Source organism: Lissotriton vulgaris, chromosome 3_1 (assembly GCF_964263255.1).
Source record: "Lissotriton vulgaris chromosome 3_1, aLisVul1.2, whole genome shotgun sequence".
Classification (NCBI taxonomy): Eukaryota; Metazoa; Chordata; class Amphibia; order Caudata; family Salamandridae; genus Lissotriton; species Lissotriton vulgaris.
Window position 1 is genome coordinate 293,444,207 of NC_141689.1, and position 26,521 is coordinate 293,470,727.

At 45.0% G+C, this 26,521-nt stretch overlaps 1 protein-coding gene across 1 annotated transcript in view; it reads right to left on the reverse strand.

Annotated features, from left to right (window-relative positions):
- Positions 1–2,627: 2,627 nt before the first annotated feature.
- ZNF532 (zinc finger protein 532) overlaps positions 2,628–26,521 on the reverse strand; it is a 302,282-nt gene continuing 278,388 nt past the window's right edge. Inside the window, exon 10 of the mRNA XM_086960481.1 lies at positions 2,628–5,887. Within this exon, the coding sequence (XP_086816607.1) occupies positions 5,387–5,887 (501 nt within the window). The 3' untranslated portion in view covers positions 2,628–5,386. The remainder of the gene's footprint in view (positions 5,888–26,521) is intronic.

Here is a 26,521-nt window from a genome sequence, read left to right on the forward strand (position 1 = left end):
CTCCGCTTCATCTGGAAGGCACCCCATCCGCAGTCACCCACACTATTCAAACAAAGAACACACCCACCGCAGCTCCTGCCTCAACCGCACTCCCCCGTGTCAATCCTTTCAATGCAGCTGTGAACACTGCTTGAATGCTTTGAGGGATCCTTCATTGCGGTTACCTATTTTGTGCCTGAAAGAACATTACACCCGCTGCAGGATGTGCAGTATTTCTGGCTGCTTCCTCCCCTGCCCTCCTCACTTCCTATCTAAACAGACTTCCTGGTCTTGAGATACAGGAACACGGCAGGCAGCAGCTGAGTAGCGTGCAGCTGGACGGTGGCAGCAGCGCTGTGCACTCTCTTTAATCATATCCTCTCGACAGTGACGTTATTTATTAGCCGCAGTGATAATCTAAGTAGTGTGGTAGCCACCGTTTGGGTTTATTTCATTACTGCGTGCACACTTGCCTCACGCACACCCAGTGTCCACAGCGGTCGAATTACAGTAAAAACACAAGCTGTGGCCATTGCGTTGATGGAAAAAAAAATGCTTTACTGACTAATGTAGGAGACAGTGTAATGCCGCAAGTAAACGATCGAGTCTGGATGGGCTGTCCGAAAAAAAGACAGGGAGGCAACAAAGAAGCCTCATTTACAATAACAAGCCAGCCTTGAGCATAAACGATGACGCCAGCCAATCAAAAAGATGGGCGTTGCTTCAACTCCACTAAAGAAATGTTATCAATTACAAGACGCCTCGCAGAGCAAGGAGAGCATGCAGGCTCCAACGCTAGGCGAGACCTGAAAAAGCATTAGATGCCTAAGGAATGTCTGCTGTCTAGAGGATCTTTCACCCAGGTTCCTCTTCATTTCTTACTTCTGGAATACATGCTTAATTGTGTAGCCCCGCTTTCTTCAGCACAGAGAACAAAGCTGTACAGTGTATGTGTTCCATGCTACTAATGAGAATGCGGTTAGATATAAGGGTGCTGCCAGATGCGAAAGGCATAAAACCCAATCAGTGATGACACTGATCATGCGCCTGATGATGTTTGTTAGGTAGCCTTACCGGCAGCAGACCTCATGAGATGGCTGGTTTTCCACACCACTATAATCTTTTCCACAAACTGGACACTCACCCAACATCCACCCATTCCTCTCTCGCCTCCTATGCTCATTCATATCTGCAGCAACACTCACCACCACTAACAGTACCGCTCTGCATCACAGTTTTCCTGCATTGTAGTCTCACTAGTCTATATTGTGCTACATTGGCCTATCGATAAGAATGTGCTACATAAATCCCACTTACATACAAGTGCTTTGTAATGTAGTGTGAGATTTTCATGAGCAATGCATCGTTAAAGGTCATGTCAGACTCCTACCTACTTTAAAAGTCAGATTTGCTAACTCTTAGTTTTTGTACTGTAATAATAGCATCACTTCAAGTCCTATTTAAAAATATATGGATATTTTTTTTACTGTTGCTGTTTCAACAGAAGCCTCCAGCGGACCTCAAATGAGCTGCTGTAGATACATAATATAGTGTGATTAATGTTACACCATAAAATGATAAAAGTTCAAAATGCTAGACATTTATTTACAAGGCAAATTCATTTCATACAGTTATAACGGACATATAGTTCAATTACATTTGACAGCAGCAAGACTTTTTCAGAAACCAAACAACCACTATAGTGTGCCATGCAGTAAACTAAATATACATAAAAAAAGTTTAAAAAAGTACAAAATTAGGGATTTATACAAGGTATAAAAAGGAAAAATGCAATAACTCTCACAGAGAACTATTTATGGAAAGGACTTAACTGTACACTTTCTGTAATGTATGTTAGTGGAAACATCCAACCATCACTTAGTGAACACAGGCATAATAATTTTGCACTCATAAACACATGTCCTAGGGACAACCTGATGTCATATTTTGGGTTGTTACGCTAAGTGCTCCAAGAGGATGGTTATCACTTGTACAATATACAATTTATCTACAGTAAAAGGACAATCTTTGTCATGTTTTAAAGCAAAGACTGACTGCACCATGGGACCCCATAACCCATCATGACTGTTGTCATTTAATGGCACTTGTTCTAAGCTGCATTCTTTGAAGCCATATAGACAAACAAAATTTCCAATTACCTTATTATTGCCTTTCAGGTGAGCTATTAGGAAGCATTATTATCCCTGTGAGTGGACGACAACAACAGTCCCCATTAATTGCTCATCAAGAAGTTATAAACCGAAGTCGAGGATGTAAATAGAGGTGAAAGGAAAATTAACAGTCATTATTGCCCCGCTTATGGAGGGCAACAAAGCAATTAACCGCATGCGTGCGGGCGGAATTCCGCTCGCACGCTGAGTTTTTTAAAAACGCATGTTACATGACGAGCTGGGCTCGTCATCAGCGTGCGAGCGGGCTAAGCCATGACGAGCCCAGCTCGTCATCAGCATGCGAGGGGTTAAAACATTCCACCCAAGAATGAATGTTCAATTTAAATAAAAATGTTTTTTAAACCTCACGCTGTGTAAAAGACCCCAGAAGCTCCTGGCTTCCACAGTCTATCACTACAGTCACCTCAAGGTGAAAGAGTTTAGGTACGAACTGCGTATGCGTATATTCTGTAGTGATTTTCTTTTTCATTTTTTTTATTTTAAACAGCAGCCGCCAATGTTGTAACTAAGGGCCATATATACCGATTTTGGAATAGCAATTACCTTATTGTGATTTTCTGTGAATTAAAATTCGGAAATTGCTATTCCTAATGTATGAAAAGCATTAGGTTTCAGTTAGCGATTCTAAATGTGGACGCAAACAGAGCTACTTTATGACTATTAATGACGTAGGTTGCAGTTTGAGACCCATTAGGAATTGCAGCCATCACAGGGATGGTGGTGTGCTGGGATCAGTAGACCACAAGGTCTGTGATTACTTTTTAGTAAAGCAATCTTTTTTTTTCTTTTTAAATCAAGCCCGTTTTCTAAAAGGAAAAGGGGTTGTGTTTCAAAAAATTAAATTAAACTCGAAGTTTCATTTTTAAAGAGCAGGCAGTGCTACTAAAAATATTTGTTTCAACATTCACAAAGGGGAAAGGGTCACATGGAGACCCCTTCCCATTTGCAAATGGTTATCACCACCTTTGAGAGGTCGGTAAAAAAATTACAGTTTCGCAACGATCATTCAGGCGCAAAATATTCATACATACCACTAAACACACCCTTCCAAATACCGAATCGCTAAACTCAAACTGCCATTTAGTAACTTATTATCAAATTGCAACTCGAGTTATGCAAATATCAAAAAAAAATTTTGCTGACGGAAACAACCACATTCTGTGACTCAGGCTGCTTCTAACCACAAAAATCTGTTTGTACATATGGCCCTAACTCTTCCGGGGCAACATCTTAGCCGTTTCTCCCTTATGTACAGGTGAATAGAGAAGGCAAATCACAGGATGGCATTCTACTCAACAGAATGTTCATGTCAGCAAGAACAACGCCACATGGCGTGTTGACTTCCTATTCTTTTTAGTGGCGATATGACCGTTTTGATAGTCTAACAAAAAAGGCTATTTATCATAAACAAAGACAAATGAGCATGATTTATCGAGATTTCCATCAACAACAACCACGAATTAGGATTTTAGGATGTCTGTTCGTTTGATGATATTTGGTTGGGTTTTGAGAACTACTTTGACATCATTTTCTAGATGGGTTCTATAAAAGTTATTGGAATACTGTTGAAGATGTAACAAATTGATCCAACCTAAAGGCAAAAAACAGATTTTAGAGGGGGTTCATACAGGCTCAGTAGCATAAACTTTAGGATGCAATTAGGACCTGTTTCATGAACTACACCACTCACAATCAGATGTACCTCCTTAAGGTTCATGGCTAATGCATGTCCTTACTTTGCACATTCAAAGAACTCACCAAGGCTAAAAAATACAGCAAAAACAAAATAAGCATTATAGTCTGCTGCTGAGGGCATTAATAGTTGTTAAGGGCCTTGAAACCCAGCTATGGGCCCGAGCTGCAGACGATGGACTATAAGGAGGCTGAAGGCCTTTAACAACCATTATAATCAGAGGCGGAAGGACTATAATGCTATTAGACTATTCCACCAATGGGGGCGGGCGGCAGAATGTTCTAAATTAAGAAGGGAGAAACAGAAGGACAAACATTGGAAAATGGAGCAGAAGGTCTGTACACACCATTATTGGCCCTGAGCCCCTCCATAATCTTCAGTGGAGCTCTCAACATTCCAGTGTTCTAATAGTAGTTCATGCCTGCGTCCTAGTCATGTCAGTCGTTCTGCTCAGTTAAGCCTATCTCAGCTTTCCTTAGAAGATGCTAATGCTTCCTATGTCACGGCAAAGGATAAAAATAAATTTGATGCAAAGCACAGATTATCCCTTTAAGGGACAGATTTAATAGTTTTCAACTGTAAATACCCCAAAAAAACATTGTAAAAGAAATTATGCTAAAACATGAGGTCCAAATGCATTACTCGCTTTCGACGTTTGGAACGGTCCTAAATTCTCAGGTGTTTCATCATCGTCCAGCCAATAGCCAAGCTATGGTCTGCAGTTTAAAAGCAGTGGTTCTGGCAGCAGTCATGGTCTGAGTTCTATTCCAGTAGAACTGAATAGCTTATCATGAGAAACTGCAACATGTTTTAATGATTTTGTCCATTGGTACCATTCTGCCCAACGGTATGAACACCGTACTTTTGAAATAAGATGTCTTACCAATGGGGTTTAGAAAGAATGAGCGTTCATGTAGATTTCGATAACTGAAATGGACATTCACAGCCACTGATGGTGGAGACTTTGTAAAACTACCTTCTTTCAAGTGCTTAGCAAATCTCTAATGCTACATCCTTAAATAAATAATGTGACATTTAAAAACACTATATTTATTAACCAACAAAACTTTCTAGCTAAACATTTGTATGACATTCAACAAATACCCCAACACTTCCACTCATACATTCTGTAGTTAATTTTCATTTCGAAACTTCCATACACACTTTTTATACCAAACAGAACTCGAATAACAACCCAATGTTAAGAACTGTTTGCGAGAAACCAATTACAAAAAAACAAAATAAACACACCCCATTCTCTCCACAAGACAGTAATACAAACACATAACAAATAGTACAAAAGTTTTCTTTTAAATATATACAAGGTTCTTCTGTTTGTGATAGTTTGAGTAGATGCGGAGTGTATAGTACGATGGGATAGTTCAAATAAACTGATTGTAGTGCTCCCAAGTACGGTTTGCTTCCTTCAGTATCAGCAGAAATGTTATTATGAGGTGTTTGAAGTACACCCAAAGTCATCTTTTCTACTAATATTTAAGGAGGGTGCAGCTTTACTTCACATTTATGGTAATTTTTCTACTGAGCTCATTCGTTTTGACTTGATGAAGGCCATGCCATGGGTTCTCATGTGAGTGTTTAAGGCAGCTTCAGTTTCAAATGTCTTTGCACAAACTTTACATCTTTTTTCTGATTCAGCACAGTCAGATATTTCGTCTGCCAAACTGGGTTTACTGTCCTCATGATTCTCCTCTCCAGAGCCATTTTGTTTACAAATGGGTTGTGGCTCCTTTAGCTTGTGGACAATGAAAAGATGGCGAGATAGAGACACATGGGAGGTATAACAGAGGCCGCACTCTCGACACTGGTATGATGAGCCATCTGATTTGTGCTGAGGGATATGTTCATGAAACTGTAGTAGGTTTTCTGTTGTAAAGCCACACACCGCACATTTGTGGACTTTAAAAACATTTATCTTTAACTTTTTCAATGGCTGAGTAATTGAACCTTTCTTGGGACTTAACTCGGCAATGGATTCTTCTAATTTGCGCTTTGGTGAAGAGACCTAAAGAAACAGCAAAAAAAGAAAAGTTACAAAAATGCTACAAGTCCATAAAACATTTTAATTTTATCAGTTTGGGTAGTCTGTGGTTTGACATCATCAAACGTTAAAATAAAACTACTGATTTAGAATTGGCTGGTAACAGTAATTCATACGATTTCTGGAGGGGGTGAAACCTCTGCAGCAAGGTAGAGGAAATGCATCTTATGCCCTGTCTCACCCTAGCCACAAAGTTGGTTCCGTCCGTCCATCTGCCTCAACATTCTAAATCTTAGTAAATGTGACCAGGAGGTCAATTCTCAAAAAACAATTGCTAACCATCACAAATAATCAAAACAGTTATCGCCATCCTCTTCAAATATTTAACACTGCAATGAGAATGCAAAGGCACAAAGTCTATTTCCCACTAGAGAGGAGAAGAACAAGCTACTTACCTTCGGTAACGCTATTTTCAGTGAATACTCTAGCTAACCGCAGAATCCACTGCTTATGAATACCCACACGCCCCAGACTGGATCTGGAGATTTTTCTCAGCAATTCCCTCCTGCACCAGTAAGTGTCTTTGTACAGCTCCACGATGATCTGTCAAATGGCTCAAACTAGAACATTCTGCACGACCGAACAGGCTAAATGCCCCACCTGTCAGACTTAGGGATCAAGGCAGCAGTGCTTAGTGAGCATACGTCCACATCACAGCCTCACAGATGTTCAAAATAGGTACTACATGCACCAGTGCAGTCGCAGCAGCTTTGGCTCTTGTGGAATGAGCACGCAGGCCTTCTGGATGCTTTTTCTTAGCTAGATGATACCAGGTCTTTATACAAAGAACAACTCATCTGGAAAAGGTACATTTATGCACTACTCTTACCTTCTTCACACCAGAGAAATCGAAAAATAGCTGATAATCTTTGGTGCCACTGATGTAGAAACTCTGGGGTCTCTTCCTTCATGGATGGATAAGGAGGTGTGAAGAACTCTGGCAGGGTAACAGACTGCCCAATTTGGAAAGGCACAACAACTTTTGGGAAGAAAGCTGCCTTGGTTTTCAGCACCAATTTACAAGGAAGAAGGTGGTGTATGGTAACTGGAAAGAAAATACTGGTTGCTAACTCACGTGATGAACTGACACGATTGCAACAAGGAACATGGTCTTCAATGAGAATATTACCAGGAAGACACTGTGCATAGGCTTAAATGGAGTGCAAATTAAGAACGTAAGCACTACAACTAAGGCCCCACTAGGGGATCACGAATGATGACCAAGTGATGGCTAATCAGGCAAGGGTAGAAAAGCCTTAGTGCTTGTGAAGTTGCTGACAACCTGTGACTGTTGTCACAGCAAGGCCTTGCTGGGCTAGAGACAAGGCAAAAAGGAGAACACCAGACAATTGGACATATAGGGATTATGTTAGACCTGTCAGCCTTAGGGTGATCTTCCCACAAACGTTTTTGCTGTCTTTTTTTTGCTGAAATTTGTTTTGGTGGCATTATGAGTCTGTCCACTTTACCACTGGTAACCAGTGCTAAGGGGCTTGAGCTCTTTCCTTTATATTAAAGTTGGCTTACACCTGATTGGGCTACTTAATTTACTTATGAGGCCCTTGTAAAGTGGCATACTGTATACCCAGGGCCTGTAAATTAAAAGCTACTAGAGGACCTGCAGAACGTATTGTGCCATCAGATACGACGCGGACATCCTTCACGTCCTAAACACCAGACGACCCAGCGAATGCTGCTGCCATACTGCCCAGCATTCTACAGTAGGACCGTTCTCCTGAGCCAGATGCACCTTCTTCTGAACCAGCATGAACACTGTCAGGCCACAAAGCACCATGCAGACCTCTCATCACACCACGCCAGAAGCAACACACCGACTCCACTGCTTACTCCTAAACATGCGCTCAATATGCAAGCATTCCAACAAATTATGGGAGCTTATTTCCTCGCTCGCACCAACCATCATCTTCATCACAGAGACCTGGCTCAATCCCACATAACCCCAGACATTGCCACAGTGATTCCCATCAGATATAAAATCATTCACCAGCACCGCACCAACAAGCCAAGAAGAGGAACACCATCATCCACAAAGAGACCATACAATGCACTACTATCACCGACAAACACCCCACCCCCATGGAACGTCTCAACTTCAAGCTCCACGGACGACAAGACAACCATCATAGGCAACCTAGCATGCCAATCCCCAGGTCCGTGCTCCAACTTCTGCAACACCATCACAGACTTCATTACGCCCCTAGCCTTAGACTCCAAGGACTACATCTTCCTTGGCGACCTACATTTCCACATTGACGACCCCAATGCACGCTTCCTTGACCGCATGAGCAGCCTCGGATTGACCCAGATGACCCTATGCACACCGCAGGACACATGCTAGACCCAATCTTCACCTCCAGCAACTGTGTGAAATATAGGCACATCATATAACTCAAGTGGATCGATCATTCCATTGTCCACTTCCGCATCTCCATCCCCCGCACCTCAACCTCCAAGATGACCAGCGCCCCCAATGGAGGTACAAAAAATTTGAGAGACCAGCTGGACGAACACCCTCAACTCCTCCAGCCCTGCTACTACCACCAACCTCGAACAGGGAATGAAGAAACTTCAATGCCTGAATCACCAATTGTGCTGACATCATCCCCATCAAGAGCAACATCCAGAGAAAATCCTCTAAAAATGGCAGCTGGCAAACCCAAGAACTCAGAACTGTGAAACGGTGCGCCAGCAAGGACAACTCTGGCAGGGCAGCCTTCAAGACAGCCCTTAACATCTACCACCACCTGCTGAGGGAAACAAAGATAAGAGCCCTAGCTCCACGCATCGAAACCAGAGGCAACACCAACAAGGAACTTTTCAACATTGTTAAGGAAGACTCCAACCCTGCTGCTAGCAAAAACACCATCACAGGAGCCATGCAACAACCTTGCCAACATCTTACACAACAAGATTTCAACGATATACAGACACTTTGAACCCCAACCCTGCACCTACGGACTTTTTTAGCAGATGCACCACCACCAAAACCGACACGAACCACAGACTTACCACCTGGAACCTTTTTTCTACCTAGGACACCACCTCCACCATGTAATCGATCCACTTGGGAGCTCCCACAGACCCATGCCTACACCACATCTTCAATCTCAGAAACCAAAGGATCGGCCAGGAACTCACCACCCTGCTCAATACTCTACACCACTGCAACATGGAGAAACATGCAGAAGTCAGACTACTACTCAAAAGACCCTCTACCGACCTCAGCGAACTCAATAATGCCAGGCCAATCGCCCTTCTCTCAATTATAGCGAAGGCACTGGAAAAGATCATCACCAAGCAACTCACCACACACCTGGAGCAGAATCAGCTACTTAACACCTCCCAATCCAGTTTCCGCAGCAATCACCGCACCAAGACTGCCCGGATCAAAGCCACCGACTACATCCAAACCCTCCTCAACTGAGGAGAAACAACAGCTCTGATCTTCCTCGACCTCTGAACAGCCTTCGACACTGTATCCTGACACACACTGATCAAAAAAATGCTTATCTTTTAGCCTCACGCTCTACGACGCATATATGACGCCACTGGCCAACATCGTCAGGTCCTGCGTTCTCAACACAATTTCCTACGCAGACAACCCCCAACTCATCCTCTCACTCACAGATGACCCCACCACGACCAGAACTAACTTCCATGGATGCATGACAAAAGTCACCGACTGGATGAAGGACAACTGCCTGCAGCGGAACACAGACAACATGGGAGTAATGGTCTTCGGCAGCAGCAGCAACACAAACAGCTTCTGGTGGCCATCAGACCTAGGACAAGCACCCACTCCCTCCAACCACGCCAGAAACTTCAGAATCATCACTGACAACAAACTCACCATTAAATCACAGATCAATGCAGTCTCCTCAGCCTGCTTTCTCACTCAGCGCATGCTAAGTGGGGATCCATGCACACGAGATGCACCGAGATAAAGGACCTCATCACCAGCCGACTGGACTACGGCAACGATACGTCTGAATCGCTGCACACCTCCGGCAGAGACTTCAGACCATACAGAATGCTGCAGCCAGACTCATCTTCGACCTTCCTCAACAAACCTAAATCACACCCACCTCAGGCAACTCCACTGTCTCCCCGTACAAATGAGATGCCAATTCAAGTTGCTGACCCACGCACACAAGGCTCTACACAACCAAGGATCTGCCTACATTAACCACTGCCTGAACTTCCACCAACCACCTTTCTATCACTTGCCCCTACTTCCTGCATCTACAGAAGCAGAAGTGGAGGACGCTCCTTCAACCACATCGCAACAAATACCTGATTTGCCTCCCAACAACTCCGGACCATCACCTCAGTTCCGGGATTCCGAGGGGCCCACAAGACCGGACTGCTCGAATGAGCCTCCAGGACCTGCAAGCGCCTGGCTACCCTATCAGGTGATTAGCTGTAATTTATAAATCCTGATTGATTGATTGACTTAATTAGCCCTTTCATACATGCCCCAGGTGTGACGTTGCAGCCTGAATGCAGTTTTAAACTGCCAATTCGACTTGGCAATATAACACAGATGACAGTTGGACATTGTTTATTCCTCACAGAGAGGTGCACAATAAAGGAATCAGATGAGCCTAGATCAGGGTTCTTCAATCTGTGGGGCGCGCCCCCCTGGGGGGGGCGTGGCACCATCCCAGGGGGGGCGCGGGCTCCACTTGATCTTCCCCTTGTGCCCGTTTCTTTGTCTGGGTGATTCTCCCAGGAGAGGGCCAATTCACCGAGTCGACAGGGGTCTCTTCTGCTAAAAACAAAAGCAAACAAACAGACACGCTTTCAGTTTTAGCAGAGGAGACCCCTTGCCTCCCACTGCAGCTGAAGCTGTCAGCTCTGTAAATTAACCCCCTCCTGGGAGAGTTAGCTCTTCCCAGAAGGGAGAGAAGGTTTCGCAGAGGTTTTGAGGCACGGGCAGGGTGGGCTCTGGTCCAGGGCCCCAGCCTTTCAAGGGGGGTGGGAGTGAGGGGGAGTTGGGGGGGCGGGAGTCCTTCAGTTATTTTGGGAAGGGAGGGAGAGGTTGCAATCCGGGTTTGGGCCATGAATCGGGACAGTGGGCTCTGGTCTGCGGTCCTCAACTCATGAGGATCTTTGTGTGGGCACCGAAGTGTCGGTGTTCAGGGATGTTGGTCTGCAGATTCGAATTTGAATCATAAAAGGTGTGAGGGTGGAGTGGTGGATGTATGGGTGGGTGGTGGATGGATGAGTGAGGGGATGGATGGTGAGTGAAGGGGTGAATGGATGGTGGGAGAGAGGATGGATGCATGAGTGGAGGGATGGATGGGAGTGGATGGATGTGTGTATGGTTGGAAGGGTAGATGGATGGGTGGAGCGGTGGATGGATCAGTGAAATGGTGGATGGATCGATGGGGGGGTGGATAGTGGAAGAGACGGTGGGTGGATGGATGAGAGAGGTGATGGATGGATTGATGTATTGATGGGTGAAGGGATGAATGAATGAATGGATGGATGGATGGATGGATGGATGAGTGAAGGGGTGGATGTGGGGATTGATGGGTGATTGAGGAGGGTGGATGTACGGGGGGATGAATGGAGGAGTGAAGGGGTGATGAGTGGTCAATGGATGGATTCATGAGTGGATGAGTGGATGGGTGGCTGGGTGAGGGGGGAATGGAGAGAGAGGTGGAGGATGGATGGATGGATGAGTGATGACATGGATGAATGATTGGCAGAGTGGATGGGCAGGTGTGTGCATGGATGGGTGAGGAGAGGAGCATGGAGATGGATGGGTCAGAGAGTACATGCATGAGTGGGGGGGAGGGTGGAGAGCGGGATGGATGGGTGGATGGATGAGTGGGGGGTTGAGTGGGTGGATGGATGAGTGACTGGGTGGATGGATGAGTGGGAGGATAGCTTGGGTGAATGGTTGGATGGATGAGTGGGTGGATGGATGGGTGGAAGAGTGGATGGATTGGTGAGGGGATAGATTGGGTGAAGGGATGGATGGATGATGGATGGATGGGTGAGGGAGTGGATGGAGGGATGGATGGGTGAGATGATGAATGGAGGGATGGAAGGTGGATGGGTTTGCAAGTGGTTGAAGGGGTTTGGATGTGGATGGGGCTCAGATGGAGGGACGGAATGAATGGTGGGGGAGTTGGTGGATGACAAGGTGTACATGATGGATGGGGAGGGTTGTGATGACTTCCTTTGCTTTCTTGGTGCCATAAGAGCTGTGGTTCAGAGTGGGAGGTATTTGAATTGTTTGGCTGCTCCCTTGCCTAGGTGTTACTGTTCTGTATTCTATGTTGCTCATGTGTGGGATCTATGCATCATGCGTGTGACATTTTGCGTGACGTCCATCTGCTACTTGAATGCGGGGCCCCCATGGGCAAGGTCGGGTTCCATGTTTCGGGTTCCGCTTGGTGAAGCACCCATGGTGTGTTCACTATAGTGGGTTCATCACTGCGGTCCTCCCTTTGGTTCACTTGTGCATGATGCTTTACATCTGACAATGTATTTGTTTATTTGTTGGGGAGTTTGTGAGATTGGGTTCTCAGCACTTGCGGTGTTGAAGACTAGGTACCGTTCAGGACTGGATGTGGGGCACAGCCTGAGGATGGCAGTGGCAGGGATTCACCCACAGATTGAGAGTCTAGGTGTGGCTGGGCACCAGCACACCCGTCACATTCATGTTGGTGGTGTTGTTGTTGATCTGTGTCCTGTGTAAGGCAGGGCATCCTTGTGGGGAGAATTTGCGCACATTTTGTCTTGGAGGATTGTGTTTTGAGCTGTCTGGTACGCCTCTGTCGTTTCGTCACACCCACTCACAGGCCTGCAGTTTGCTAGGCACTCTTGTTGTGTTGAGCATTGTTTGCCGGATATGGCCCGTGGTGTGCGCATGGCAGTCGATCATGTGGTGTGCCGGATTCCCAAGGTTTCTGTCGGGTGGTGGGGGGGCCCAACATCTGGGGGAATTCAGCTGGGGGGGCTCAACCTGGAAAAGTTTGAAGACCTCTGGCCTAGATGGACCATCGACTGGTAGGATGGGAAGGCAGGATCTTGGCACAGTACCGCTTGCAAATGAAAAGCTGATCTCAGCCTTCATACAAAGGCCTTTCCACCCCTGCATTGTTCATGCAGCCACCTTGGAACCAGGGTAGGGGAGTCAGGAAACTTCAAGCACTTCCAAGGGAATTCTCCAGAAACTTCTCATGACTCAAAGAAGGCACCAAGTATAAAAAGGGAACTCTCACTCTTCAGTACACTCCTGGACCTGTGGATGCTACAGAAGAAGGACTGATGTGCTGCTTTGATGCCAGAAGGACTACCACTCTGCTGCCCTGCTACCCTACTGCTTTGTAGCTTGCTGCCCTGCTTGCTGAGAGGAAAGAATTGACCTGCATCCATCATCTCAGGCTAAAGTGACTCCAAGGGTCATAAGACTGACCTACTGTTTTGGGCTGCAGGGACATGACTAAAGCTTCAGATGCTCGCTGCAACTGTCGAGCTACTGCACCAGCCTACGCCCTGCTGGCCACAGCTGGAGTGAGCCCATGACCCCACAAGAGGTGATACACAGGTCCTGGACTTTTAATGAGGCCTCAGTTAAGCTCCTCTCCAAAATAAGGAGAAAATTGTAAGTTTTGGGCCTTTGACAACATGAACAGGCCTATTCAGGCCAAGATATTCCTGCCCATGCCGCCTACGAATGTGAAGTTCGTGCAAACCCGACTCTTCGCAACAAGAGCAACCAAACACCAGCAGCACCAGATCTGCAGTTGGCATAGCATCTACAGCTTGCAGTGACCGTCAATGTGAAGTTCCAGCAACTACTGTTTGTGATGGCCGAAAGGATCTTTGTGCTACATCGAAGATCACCTGCGACGCCCAGCCTACTACTCGCGCTATATTGACCATTCAATACGCTCTCCCTGCTCGTCGCAGCCCCTTCCACCACAAACGGAACTCTTTGTGCAGGAGTTTAAAGATAACTCTTTCAGCTGGACTAATTTGGTCCCTGTCTCCGGCCCCCACTATCGCGGTCGGCTGAACATGTGACTTTTAGGCATTTTACTTACCTGAAATCTTTAAAACTGCATATCTCTGGTTCTACTGATTGGATTTTGTCGTTTTGGTGTCAAATAATTTATTAAAATGTACTCTATCTTTCTAAATTGATGTAGGATTTTTCTTCTGTTGTGGTTTCACTTTATTCCGGTTTTGGTGCTGCATAAATACTGTATACATTGCCTGTCCTGATCCTTCCTTCCCCCTGGGCCCAACGAAATAAGGATCAAGTAAACATGAACATATATATATGACAATCTAAATGCCTGTATTAGAACTCTGCAGGAAGTATGCATTCACAGTACCCATGGTACTATGCTGATTGCCACAAATAATGTCTTTGCTGCAATATCAGGATGACCAAACCACAAGTATTGCAGAATGTACTGCAAAGCACCAATTCTATTCCCGCGGTATTGTGCCCATGCCCGGGATGTGTATAGTCCTTCTTTTGTTTTTGGAGCCTGTTGCGGCCATTTAACTTTGTCCCTTTTCGGTTTTAGTGGCCTACCACCAGTATTGATAGCTGACATTCTTCATTCGCATGCAGGAGATTCCCAGCCCCAAGAAATGGTAGGCTGCACGTGCAGAGCAATCTTGGGAGCAGGTAGGAGACGCCTGTTCCTCTTGTGGAGCGCTCGCTTGATTTACATTTATAGTGGTGATGTAACAAGGACATTGTCTAAGTGCATGCAACCTGAATCACTTGGAACGTACGGGAAAGATTTACGAACATTGAACCTTGGGCACAACAGTAGTTCTTTAGTGCCATATAATTATTGGGTGACGTGATGAACGAAATGGGATGCACAATGTAGATTTGGTGCAAACAAGGTTGTGTACACAATACTTTCTGGAGAATCTAAGTAGCAATTCAAGTGCAAGACTGGGATAGTGGCATATCGAGACATTCTGAGTTTTACCTACAAGTCCCACCTGGAACAATTACGAGCCCATTACCTTGATCACAGTGTTTGCTCAGCACCGGTAAGTCTCAAGGCAATTAGACTGTATGATGCAGTAGGAAAAGTGGCCCTAAACAAAGAGACTAGTGTGTGATTATCAAAGCCAAAGGTGCCCTAAACAAATAGACTAGTGTGTGATTATCAAAGCCAAATCACTGAGCGCCAACAACAGAAGAGACTTTTTCACCCACAGGTAACAACCTATAGTAACAAACATATGATATACTGTTATATGTGTGTACGCAGAAACACCAATAGTAATGCCTTGCATGTTCTGTTATAGGACTCCCTCTCTGCAGTACCCTCCCTAATTCCCTTCTCCTTGTTTGGTCACATTGAACCTCTGTATATTTATAACACAGAGTCAGAGCTAGTGGAAGATGAGCCTCCTGAGGGTACGGCCCCCAAGGAACCGCAACCTTGACATTGCCTCTAAGTAAAGCCTGACTGCTTTTGTGTCAAGCTACTGGATGGTTAAGCACACGTTAATTTAGGACTTTTTGTGGTTCACCCTGACGGAGATTGTGGCTGTTGCTTGAATAGAGGTCAGCCTCCCCTTCAATCAACAACAAATTTCTCACAGGTTTGATATGCCAAGATAAACACCAATCAACAAACTTCTCACAGCACCCTCCATACGTCTGGCTGACAGAAGAAAGTTTACTACCTTGGGAGGGAGGTCAAAAGGAGACAGCTGTTGCAGCTCAATCTACACATATGGTGGTGTAAGTTGTACAAGTTCAGGTGCAGGACCCTGCCCTGCTGCTACAACAGGAGAGTCTTCCAAAGGGGCAGCTGGATTGGAGGACTGTAGATCATGGTCAGTTCTGGGTACTGCACTCTCCTGGCCCAAGCCGGCGCCATTGGATGACTTGGGCCTGGTCATTCCTGATCTTCTTCAGAAATTTGGGAAGAAGAGATAGAAGTGAGAATGTGTACAGGAGTCCTGAACTCAAGTCCAACCGAATTAGGTATCTGGGGTAGAATTGCCTTGGGAACTCTACAGCACAAAAGTTTTTACACTGCACATTTCCAGAGGTGGCGAAAACATCAAGACCGGGATCTCCCCATTGCTGAAAGATGCTCTGTGCCACCTTGGAGTGTGGCTTCCATTTGTGATCTGCCGAGCAGTGCTCGCGGAGTTTGAGCTCTGCAACTTAACGATTCAGCCAGGTGTTCTCTGGGCACAAGATCAATAACCCCATCCTGTCTTTTGTGTTGCATAACCACATTGCGTCGGAGTCATCTGTAAGAATCTGCCCCCATTCCCCCTTGGATTGGAAGAAAGCTTATACTGCCAAGCCAATCACCTGCAATTTTAGCAGACAGATGTGCAGTCGGGTCTCCGCCTGAGACCAGACTCTTCTGAACTCCACCTCGCCCAGATATCCTCCCCATCCCAGCAATGATGCACTCGTAACAACCATTAGTAATAGGTGGATTGAATAGGATATGTTTCCCTGGTACTGAGCCCACTGAGACTTCAGATCCTACTGCAGAGTCTGCATGTGCCACCTTGCGTGGGCCAATTGGAGGATACAAGAGGACAATAAGCCTCAGAGCTGCTTGCACAAAAACCCAGGTCAAAGGCTGAAACAACGGGCTAATAACCCAAATATCCTGGACTCTGAGGAGGAGGGAAGGCCCAAAACACCACGGTGTCCACAATGTCTCCAATAAAAGAGAGCCTCTGTGAAGGAGTCAGGTGTGACTTCGGTACCTATATGGAAAATTTAAGTGATGTTAACAGGTTGGCTGTCATCTGGAGATGGTTTAAGACTGTTTCAGGCAGGCCCGCCTTTAGCAACCAGTCATCGATGTCTGGGAAGACTAGTATTCTCAACCACCACAGATGGGCAGCAACCACCACTATCACTTTTGTGAACACCCAAGGGGCATTGACTGAGGCCAAATGGCAGCACAGAAACTGAAGTGATTTTGGAGACTACCTCAAACCGCAGGTGGCATCTGCAGGATAGGGATGTAGAAACTTGCATCCAATGCCACCATGTAGTGTCTGGGTCCAGGACAAGCAGAACTTTGTCCAAAGAGAGAATCTTGAACTTCTCATTCTTGAGAAAGAATTTCAGAGAGGCGGAGGTCTAGAATAGGATGAAATAGTAAATTCTTCTTTTGTCACCAGAAAGTAGCAGGAATATCGGCCAGTGCCAAACTTTGATGTCAGGACTCTCTCTATGACTCCAATATCCAAGAGAGCATGAACTTCTTCTCGTAGAATGGACAAGTTGTACTCTGGAAACTGCTGTGGTGTTGGTGGCATACCTCCAGGGGTGAGGAAGGGCAGGGTATAACCGCACTGGGCAATTTGACAAATGAATCTATCTGTTTTGCCACCCACAGAGGTAAAAACCTATCCGGCCTCCAACCAGCCAACACTATGCAGTCAGTCAAATAACTTTATTCGATTTAAATGAATCATAAAAGTTTAAAGAAAATCATACACTCATTTAAAATAACATTTCTACGCATAGTTTAAAAGCAATGGACAAAATAAAAACCAGATTAGGTAAATTAAATAAAAGCAATTTACAATTCGTAACGTTTCCTAATTAGAAAAACAATTTTGATAAAACTAAGCACAGAGCTGCAGATAGTAACAGTTGATAGCGATCTCAGATAGTTAAACCCCTCTGTAAGAACAAGGACGAATGTCCCTTAAAATAGGCTTAATAAAACGGGCTCTTGGGTCTTTGTAGTGTGTTCAAAAAAGCATAAGGTGCATTGTGCTCTGTTTGGCTATATTGTTACATGGACAGGGGGGGGGAAGTCTCTCACACCAACCCCCCTGTTTCGGAAAAGCCACAAGAAAGTGCAGTGTGCTTAAACGAAATCTAGTCATTAGAAAACGTGAATGGACCTGGGTGGTAAAAGACAAATAATATTGTTGCGGATTTAAATGTGCACGGTTCACTGTGCCACTGACCTGGTTAGATAAGGGACCGCCATTGCATTGTCAAGGTTCATACAGTCTCTTAGGATATCTCTTGAAAATAATACGTCCTCTGAGGTTCAAATATTTCCCCATAGAAGCAAGGGGGCAATATGAATTCTGTCAGTCACATAGTCAATACCCACCTCAGAATGACAGAATTGAGTGGGGAAACTACTGGGGATAAGTAAAAATCGTTTTAAAAATGTGTTCTCTAATATTTGAATCTGTGCACTTTTATGATATCCCCATACTCCTGCCCCATAGGTGGCCCTGACAGACATTTGGTTTTATACAATGTTTTCACTTCAGCTATCGGCTTATGACCAAGTTTGCAGGCAAATCGAAAAAGCCCCCCTATGTTTCTACTAGTTTGTTGTAGCCTTGTCATTATCAAGTGGTCCCAACTTAGTTTATTATTAAAAAGGTTCCCCAAGTAAGTAAAATTTGGTCCAGTGTTGTCATAAACTCAGTGAATGCTTTCAAACATTTTTGTAGGCTATTGAATGTTAAGCAGACCCTCCAGTTTATCGCGATTCATGAAAAAATTGCGAAATCGGCAGATTACCGCGATGGCCGCGATAACCATATTGGCCGCGATATTAACAAAAAAGTGTCTACCGAGAGACAGCAAAACAAACAATGCCTTTTATTGGGTGTTCCCCCACCACTCGTGTGTGTCAGCAGCTTCCCGGGACACACACAGTCAGTTTTCGAGCTGCCAGCCGCACCAGAGTACTTCACAGGTCATTAAAAGACCTTTCACTTGTTAATGAGGCTTTGTATTTCAAACCTTCTTTGACCCCTCTGTCTAGGGCTGGAATAATTAGCCACCCCCCAATACTGGAAAGCACATGGCACACACACATTCTGTGGACATTCTGTGGACGAGATCAGCTTTTATCTCGGGTTTGTTTTTTCTAGTGAATACTGAAATCTTAAACTGGACCCACGGACACCATAAGCACGAGCAAGTGTTATGTTCTATCGCGCTAGCATCTAGTGGGATGTGCTTCATTTGCGGCCTCAACATTTATAAATAGGCAGTCTTAATTGAAAATGTATAAATCAGTTTCGAAGGGCCTTTTCGAGTTTATGAGTTGCTCCTTTAGTTTCACACTGCCTTTGCTCCTTATCACCCTGAATTCGGGAGTGCTTACAAACGAGCAAAAGGCTTTTAAAAGGGAACATATGTATTGCATAGAAAAAATGCCACAGGTGAGATGCACACAAATATAATACACTCTCGAAATACTGTTATAAATCTATGGTCTACATCTCTTGTGTGTTATCAAATATAAGTCTAGAAAGGGGGCTGGACAGGCAAATTGGCAGATTATATGGTTTACGCTAGGCACTCCAGGTGCACTGCTGGCATATTGTAACCATAAATGAGTTGACACCATCACTGGATTAGGTTAGCCAGGATGGACAGAAACATTCGGTAAATTATAACAGCATAATTTACATAAATCAGCGTAGGGGAGCGACGCAAGTCTTTTTGATTCGCTGCATTACGCCGCCAGCCCATGAAGAAGTGTCAGGCCGGGCTGACACACACGATGGAGGGGGGGGGGGGGGGGGGGGGGGGTGGTCAGTGGTGGGGGGGTGGGGGGGACAGGGCTAAAGCCCTGTGCGCACAATGGGTGTTGCGCGCCTGACCAAAGGGTGTGCATCACGGTGGACTCGGGTGAACTCTGCATTTGACATCTCGCTCGGTCACGCCATCACCTACTCCGGTCTGGTTCGATAATGAGCAGAGCACGCACTTCACAAGAGACCAATGGTGCGGACTGTCCAATTACGTCACGCCCCTGGAATACTTCACCACTTCATTTCCCCACGACCAGCAACAGGATTTGACACATGTTGAGAATTCCCAAACCATATCCAGAGATACACTCGAATATCTGTACATGCTGTGAGGGAAACAAAGTGTCTACATTGTAAATAAACCAAATATACATAGCTTCATGTTGTTAAATAACTAAAAAAACTAAGATATCTGTGTTTGTTGTTGGAAAAATGGACAAATAAAATGCCGCAAAATTGCCGCTAAATTTCCATATTTGTGCCGCTAAATTTCCATTTTTGTGTCACTAAATTTGCTAATCCATGCCGCTATATCCTGGGGGGTCTGGTTAAGATCATCAGGACTGTATCGTCCGCATAGGACAATAAAGGTACCTGTTTGCCTCATATTCTTGGAAATTCCAAGTGTTGCTGTAGTAAAAAATGTTCTAAGCCATTAGTATATATTAACAAGCATTTGCAATGCAATAGGTCTCGCATTAGGAAAGTTTGAGCACTTGGCATTGTAAATGACATTTTTTATTAAGGTTTTGTTTTTGAAAATAGCGAAATTAATAGCTTTGTCATTTACAATGCCAACAGATATAACTTTCGCAAATGTGACACCTATAGCATTTGTATGCAATATGTGTTGAATTTACGTGACTTACGTGTATTGATATTACAAATAACAATGGCTTTTAATTTTATTTCAATAATTAATACTTAAATAAAAGTTATTGTAATTTATAATGGCAATAGCTTAACGTTTTGGAAATAACTTTTGTGAAGATTATGTTCAGTGTATTTTATTGTGACCAAAATCCAAGAACAGAAGTGAAATATTAACATCTTTTTGTTACATTTGTAATAAAGCTTGAAACATTGAGAGAACATATTTGAACCAGGTGTTGTTGAATGGTTGTACAGATTGATGCTATGGTGGCGCGGAATGATGTTGTGATGGCGAACGAGTAATGCTGTGGAGTTCAGTGATGCTGTGGTAGCGCATAGTGATGTTGTGGTGCCCCCGAGTGATGTTGTGGTGGTGCGGAGTGATGCTGTATGCTATGCTATGTTTTGTTTTGCTATCCTATGTTTTGTTTTGGTATGCTAGGCTATGTTTTGCTATCCTATACTTTGATTTGTTATCCTATGCTATGCTGTGTTTTGTTATGCTATGCTATGTTTTGCTATGCTATGCTTTGTTATGCTATGCTATGTTTTGTTTTGTCATGCTATGCTATGTTTTGTTGTGTTTTATTTTGCTATGCTTTGTTTTGCTATGCTATGCTGGGTTTTGTTATGCTATGCTATGTTGTGCTATGCTATGCTGTGCTATGCTTTGCAATGCTATGTTTTGTATGCTATATTTTGTTGTGTTTTGTTATGCTATGCTAGGTTTTGTTGTGTTTTGTTATGCTATGCTATGTTTTGTTGTGTTTTGCTATGTTTTGTTATGCTATGGTTTGTTTGTTATGTTATGCTATGTTTGGTTATGTTATGCTGTTTTGTTATGCTCCGTTTTGTTGTGCTTTGTTATGCTATGCTATGTTTTGTTATACTATGCTATGTTTTGTTTTGCTATGCTTTGTTATGCTTTGTTTTGTTATGCTGTTTTGTTATGCTATGTTTTGTTATGCTATGCTATGCTTTGTTGTGTTTTGCTATGCTATGTTTAGCTATCCTAGGCCGTGTTTTGTTATACTATGCTATGTTTTGTTTTGCTACGCTTTGTTATGCTTCGTTTTGTCATGCTCTTTTGTTATGCTTTGTTTTGTTATGTTATGTTATGCTATGCTATGTTGTGTTTTGCTATGCTATGTTTTGTTTAGCTATCCTAGGCTTTGTTTTGTTATGCTATGTTTTGCTAAGATATGCTATTTTTTGTTATGCTATGCTGTGTTTTGTTATGGTATGCTATGTTTTGTTATGCTATGCTGGTGAGGGTGTGTGAGTGTGTGTGTGAGGGTGAGTGAGGGTGAGAGGGTGTGAGGGTGAGGGTTGTGAGGGTATGGGTTTGTGAGGGTGAGAGGGTGAGGGGGTGTGAGGGTGAGGGGGTGTGAGGGTGAGTGAGGGTGAGTGAGGGTGAGTGAGGGTGAGTGAGGGTGAGTGAGGGTGTGTGAGAGTGGGTGAGGGTGTGTGAGAGTGGGTGTGAGGGTGAGTGATGGTGTGTGAGGGTGTGAGGGTGTGTGAGGGTTTGTGGAGAAGTGTGGCTCACTGGTTAGAGCGGCAGACTCTGAAGCAGAGATCAGGCCCGGGACCTGGGTTCAAGTCCCGACGCGGCAGGGTCTTGGGCTCAATGTCCGCAGACTCGATAATTCTCGGCTCGGTGCCTACTCTAATCATGGGTCCCACGCTGCAACTCTGGGCAATAGCTTGCTTAATCTCCACAACGGCCCCAACAACACTGGGATGCCTGGCTTCACCTTGGGGGTGCCCAGGAGGGGCATCTCACAGGGAGAGCCATGAAGGGTTCCACAGCGTTATACAGCGCCGGGACGCTCCGTTGGGGCAGCTGTGCGCTTTACAAAATACACTACAGGGTGTGTGAGGGTGAGGGTCCGAAGTAAATAGTGGCAGGGCAGACATCATAAGACAGAGAGAAGAGACTGCGTGGTGACTGCGTTAGTCAGTTTCAGAATCAGGAGGGGCAGAGTCAGCACAGTCTGCGAGGGATCAACGTGTCTAGAGGCAAAGCATAGCCGCTAGCAAGTCGAGTGTTTTCAATCCGAGTGTCCCTAGAGAGATAGTAACACAGCAACAGCATTTGAGGAGCAAGGCTACTGTAAACAAGCACGGTAGGCTTTCACTTCCGTCCAGAAAAAGAAAACGAGAATGGTGCAGAGAACGCTGAACAGAACACGGCTTCCCTAAAAAAAGGATGCAAAAAAAAATAAGTGAACGAATATATTAAAAAAGGATTAACAATAAATAATGTCTTGCGTTTTTTGTCCTTTTAATGCTGGCAACTTTTATTTGCCTTAGAAAATATGTGATTGGCTTTTTAAGGAAGGGAACAATGGAAATGTGAAAGGGAAACAGTAGAGAAGAAAAGTACGTGGAAGGAGAGAAATGTTTTGGGGTGTGGGGAGAAGGTGTGCAAGGGTGTCAGGGGAACTGTATCAGGGAAAAGGTGGTAAGTGCAGGAGGACAAAAGTAGATGAGAATGGGGAGCATGTGAATGAAAAGGGAGGCTGAGGCTTCCAAGGGAAATGAGGGTAAGTGAGTGAGAAAAAAGAACGAGGAACATGGCACTGCACTAAGGAGCATGGCACTGCACGGCACCCTGCAATGCTGCATCTGGGGGCTGCTGGCCCCGCTGCCCGCCTGCTCTGTTGGCACTGAAGGTTAGTGTGAGCCAGAAGGGGTGCATGTCAGTTCAGCCAAGTACTTTGATTTGCAGGGGAGGGATGTGTAGGAGGAGTGAGAGGGGCCAGAAGGGTGAAAGGGAGGGAGTTTGGAAAAGGAGTGTTAGGCAGAAAGTGTGTGTGGGCCAAGGAAATGTGGGAGAGTAAGTTTGACAAGTCGAAGGATGAGTATTGGGGCAGAAAATAAAAGGGAAATGAAGCGGGAGTGAAGTGTGAGTGAAAAGGAGAATGCTGTTAGTTTAAGAAGTGCGCTGCTAGGCTTGTATGAGAAGCAGGAGGTGTGAGAAAAGGTGTGAGGGGGAAAGTAAATGCGTGAGATCCGCAAAGGCTTTGTGTGAAAGGGAACTGCTGACATAGGTCACAGGAGGATTTACCAATGTCTGCTTGGGCAGTGAGTGAGTGATCTGGTAAGAGGACAGTGGGAATGAGTGTGAAGGAACTGGTATGAACATTAGGGTGAAGTAAGTCTCATGATGGGACACTTAATGATAGTATACAACGGCAGTATGAATCTGGTAACCGGACTGTGAGAGTAAATGTGAGGCTCCCAGTGAGAGGAAAGCGAGGTTGAGTTTTTTTTTAATGAATGGGTGGAGAGTGAGGAATCTGGCGATTAGCTGGGAAGATGTGAGGGATCTGGTAAGAGGACATCGAGAGCTACTGCAAGGGGTCTGTTATGAGGGCAGTCAATTCAAGTGATCTATTTTGACATTAAAAGTTCGAGCTCGGGTGAGTTGGCACGAGTGCTTATTGTGATGTAAAAAATACAGTGAAAATGAGGGATCTTAGAGTACACAGAGAGAGATCTGGGAGTTGTGACGCGATAACATTTTGCTATTAGGTAAACAGAGTGACAGTGCTGAATTAAAACAAGCCCCGCCAGGGGCGCTGAGCATCATGTGGCTTTGGGCAAACAACTTCATCTGCCTGCGCCTAACAAATATCAATGTGCTCGTGTGAAGTGCTATGAAACCTTCGGGTCGAGCTCGCGCTGTATAATCTGCAAAAACACAGAAAAAGTTAGGGAGTCTTACATGAGCAGATCTGAGCGCGTGCAGAGGAGGCGCCTTCATATAAAAGAGACATATTAATAAAGAGACACGCCCGCGCGGCCTTGAGACGCGCTCTGCGGTGGGGGAGGGGCAGTTGTGAGAGGCGCCATGAGGAAAGGCAGGAAAAGCAGATGGGCGCGTGTGCACGCGCACTGAAGCTTGGAGCTGAGAGGACATCGAGAGCTACTGCAAGGGGTCTGTTATGAGGGCAGTCAATTCAAGTGATCTTCTATTTTGACATTAAAAGTTCGAGCTCGGGTGAGTTGACACTAGTGCTTATTGTGATGTCAAAAATACAGTGAAAATGAGGGATCTTAGAGTACACTGAGAGAGAGATCTGGGAGTTGTGACGCGATAACATTGAGCTATTAGGTAAACACAGTGACAGTGCTGAATTAAAACAAGCCCCGCCAGGGGCCCTGAGTATCCTGTGGCTTTGGGCAAACAACTTCATCTGCCTGCGCCTAACAAATATGAATGTGCTTGTGTAAAGCGCTATGAAACCTTCGGGTCGAGCTCGCGCTGTATAATCTGCAAAAACACAGAACTAGAAAGGTAAGGAAGTGGAGGTGCCGGTCAGGGGAAGGCAGACTAGTGGAGATGACTGGTGGTCGGTGGCTACTGGGCGCCCAGTCTCCATTATCATGGCAAATGCCTCTCACAGTACATTACGGTAGTCAGTGGTGCGGGAGATGCTTTTAAAACATTTAATGAACATGAATCTTTTAAAAGAAAGAAGCGAAACGTCTAGAAAGAACACGGCGGAACCAGAGGAAAGTGAGCAGATGCTTGGGACTTGGAGGGTACGGGTGAGGGATGTTAATTAGGGGGGAGAAGAAGTAAGTGAGGGCGAGCCCGCTGGGGGAAGCAACAGATTGCTTGAGTTGCATCAGGAAAGCTAAACCAGCAGGCGGATGCGCGTTCACGATCACATTCACTTGTGGAAATCCGCCGGCTGGTTTAGCTTTCCTGATGCAACCCTAAAATTCGGCCCTATCCATTCCTGTGGAATGGGATAGGCTCGACCTAAAAATAAGAAGGGAGCTAACATACAGCCCTGGCGCACTCCCTCGATTGTGGCAATTGGGTTAGTCTTCTCTCCCCCTGGACCATACCAGTTAGCTACAGTAGTAGATGCGTGTAATCTGCGCATCAGGGAGACAAGCGGTTCCGCAAATCCCATAGTGTCCATAAGTGACCACAGCTTTCCCCGACAAACCGTGTCGAAGGCACTGGACAAGTCCATGAAGGCCAGATGGATTGAAACACCCCCGGCCTTCATGTACTTGACAATAATCATAGCCAAGTTGAGGCACTGCTCATCCGTTCCCCTTCCCTTCCTGAAGCCAAATTGAGTGTTCACTATAAAGCCAGAAGTATTGGCCTATGACTCCAGGCGTGCAAGAATTGCCCTCCCAACAACTTGCATGAAGCATCGATTAGAGAAATGCCTGTAGCATGTAGGGCCATTTCTATTTCCCTTTCTAAAAATCGGTGCCACCACTGCTCTTTTCCATGATTATGGAATACGGCCCACAATTGCTGCTTTAAAAACCTTAAGTAACAGTGGGGCCGATATTTGTGGGTTGCTTTTAAATAAATCTAGGGGCACACAGTCTGGCCCTGGAGCTTTTAGGGGAATACCCTTTCTCAGGGCCTCCTTCACTTCGTTTAAAGAAAGTGATGCACTATGCTGTTGTGCAGTTTGTATGTTGATACTTATTTCATCCTCGCAATCACTTGGTGAAACTCTCTTTGGGTTAAATATACTGGAGAAGTGGTTCTCCCAAGCCACCCCCAATATATTGGGGTCCATGCTCCGTTTTTCATTAGTAAAAATGGGGCGATTTAGCACCTCCCAAAAGCTCCTGGAATCCTTCAGGGCACTTATTCTTTCAAGATCATCCCAGGCCTGCCTTCTCAATGCATTCTTTCTCTGCTCAATTACCTTTTTATAGGTCTGCCTGGATACTTTTATCATATCTCTATCTCGGGCGACACTATGTAATGCCCTTTTCAATGATTTTGCGCCGCAGAACCCTTGGTATTGAACCATCTTATTTCGGGGAGACTGCCTTTTTTCACCTGTCTGAGCAAATTCTTAGCCACGTCATCAAAAATAATTTCAAAACTTTGTATTATTGCATCTGGCTGTGAAGTATCGGCTAAACAAGTCATTACCAGAGTTAGATTTGTTTTAATAATAATCTCCTCAAAATCCTTCTAATTTATTGTGTACCATAGTAGCCTTATCGCTAGGTTGCGATTATATTTTATTAGGCAATCAGAGGCCTTGCCCTTTCGTGCCTCAATATGTAGGGAAACAGTAAGCGGATTATGATCACTGGCAGGGTTGGGTTCGACCGCAAAGTTATCAACAAGGTGCGAGTACCTAC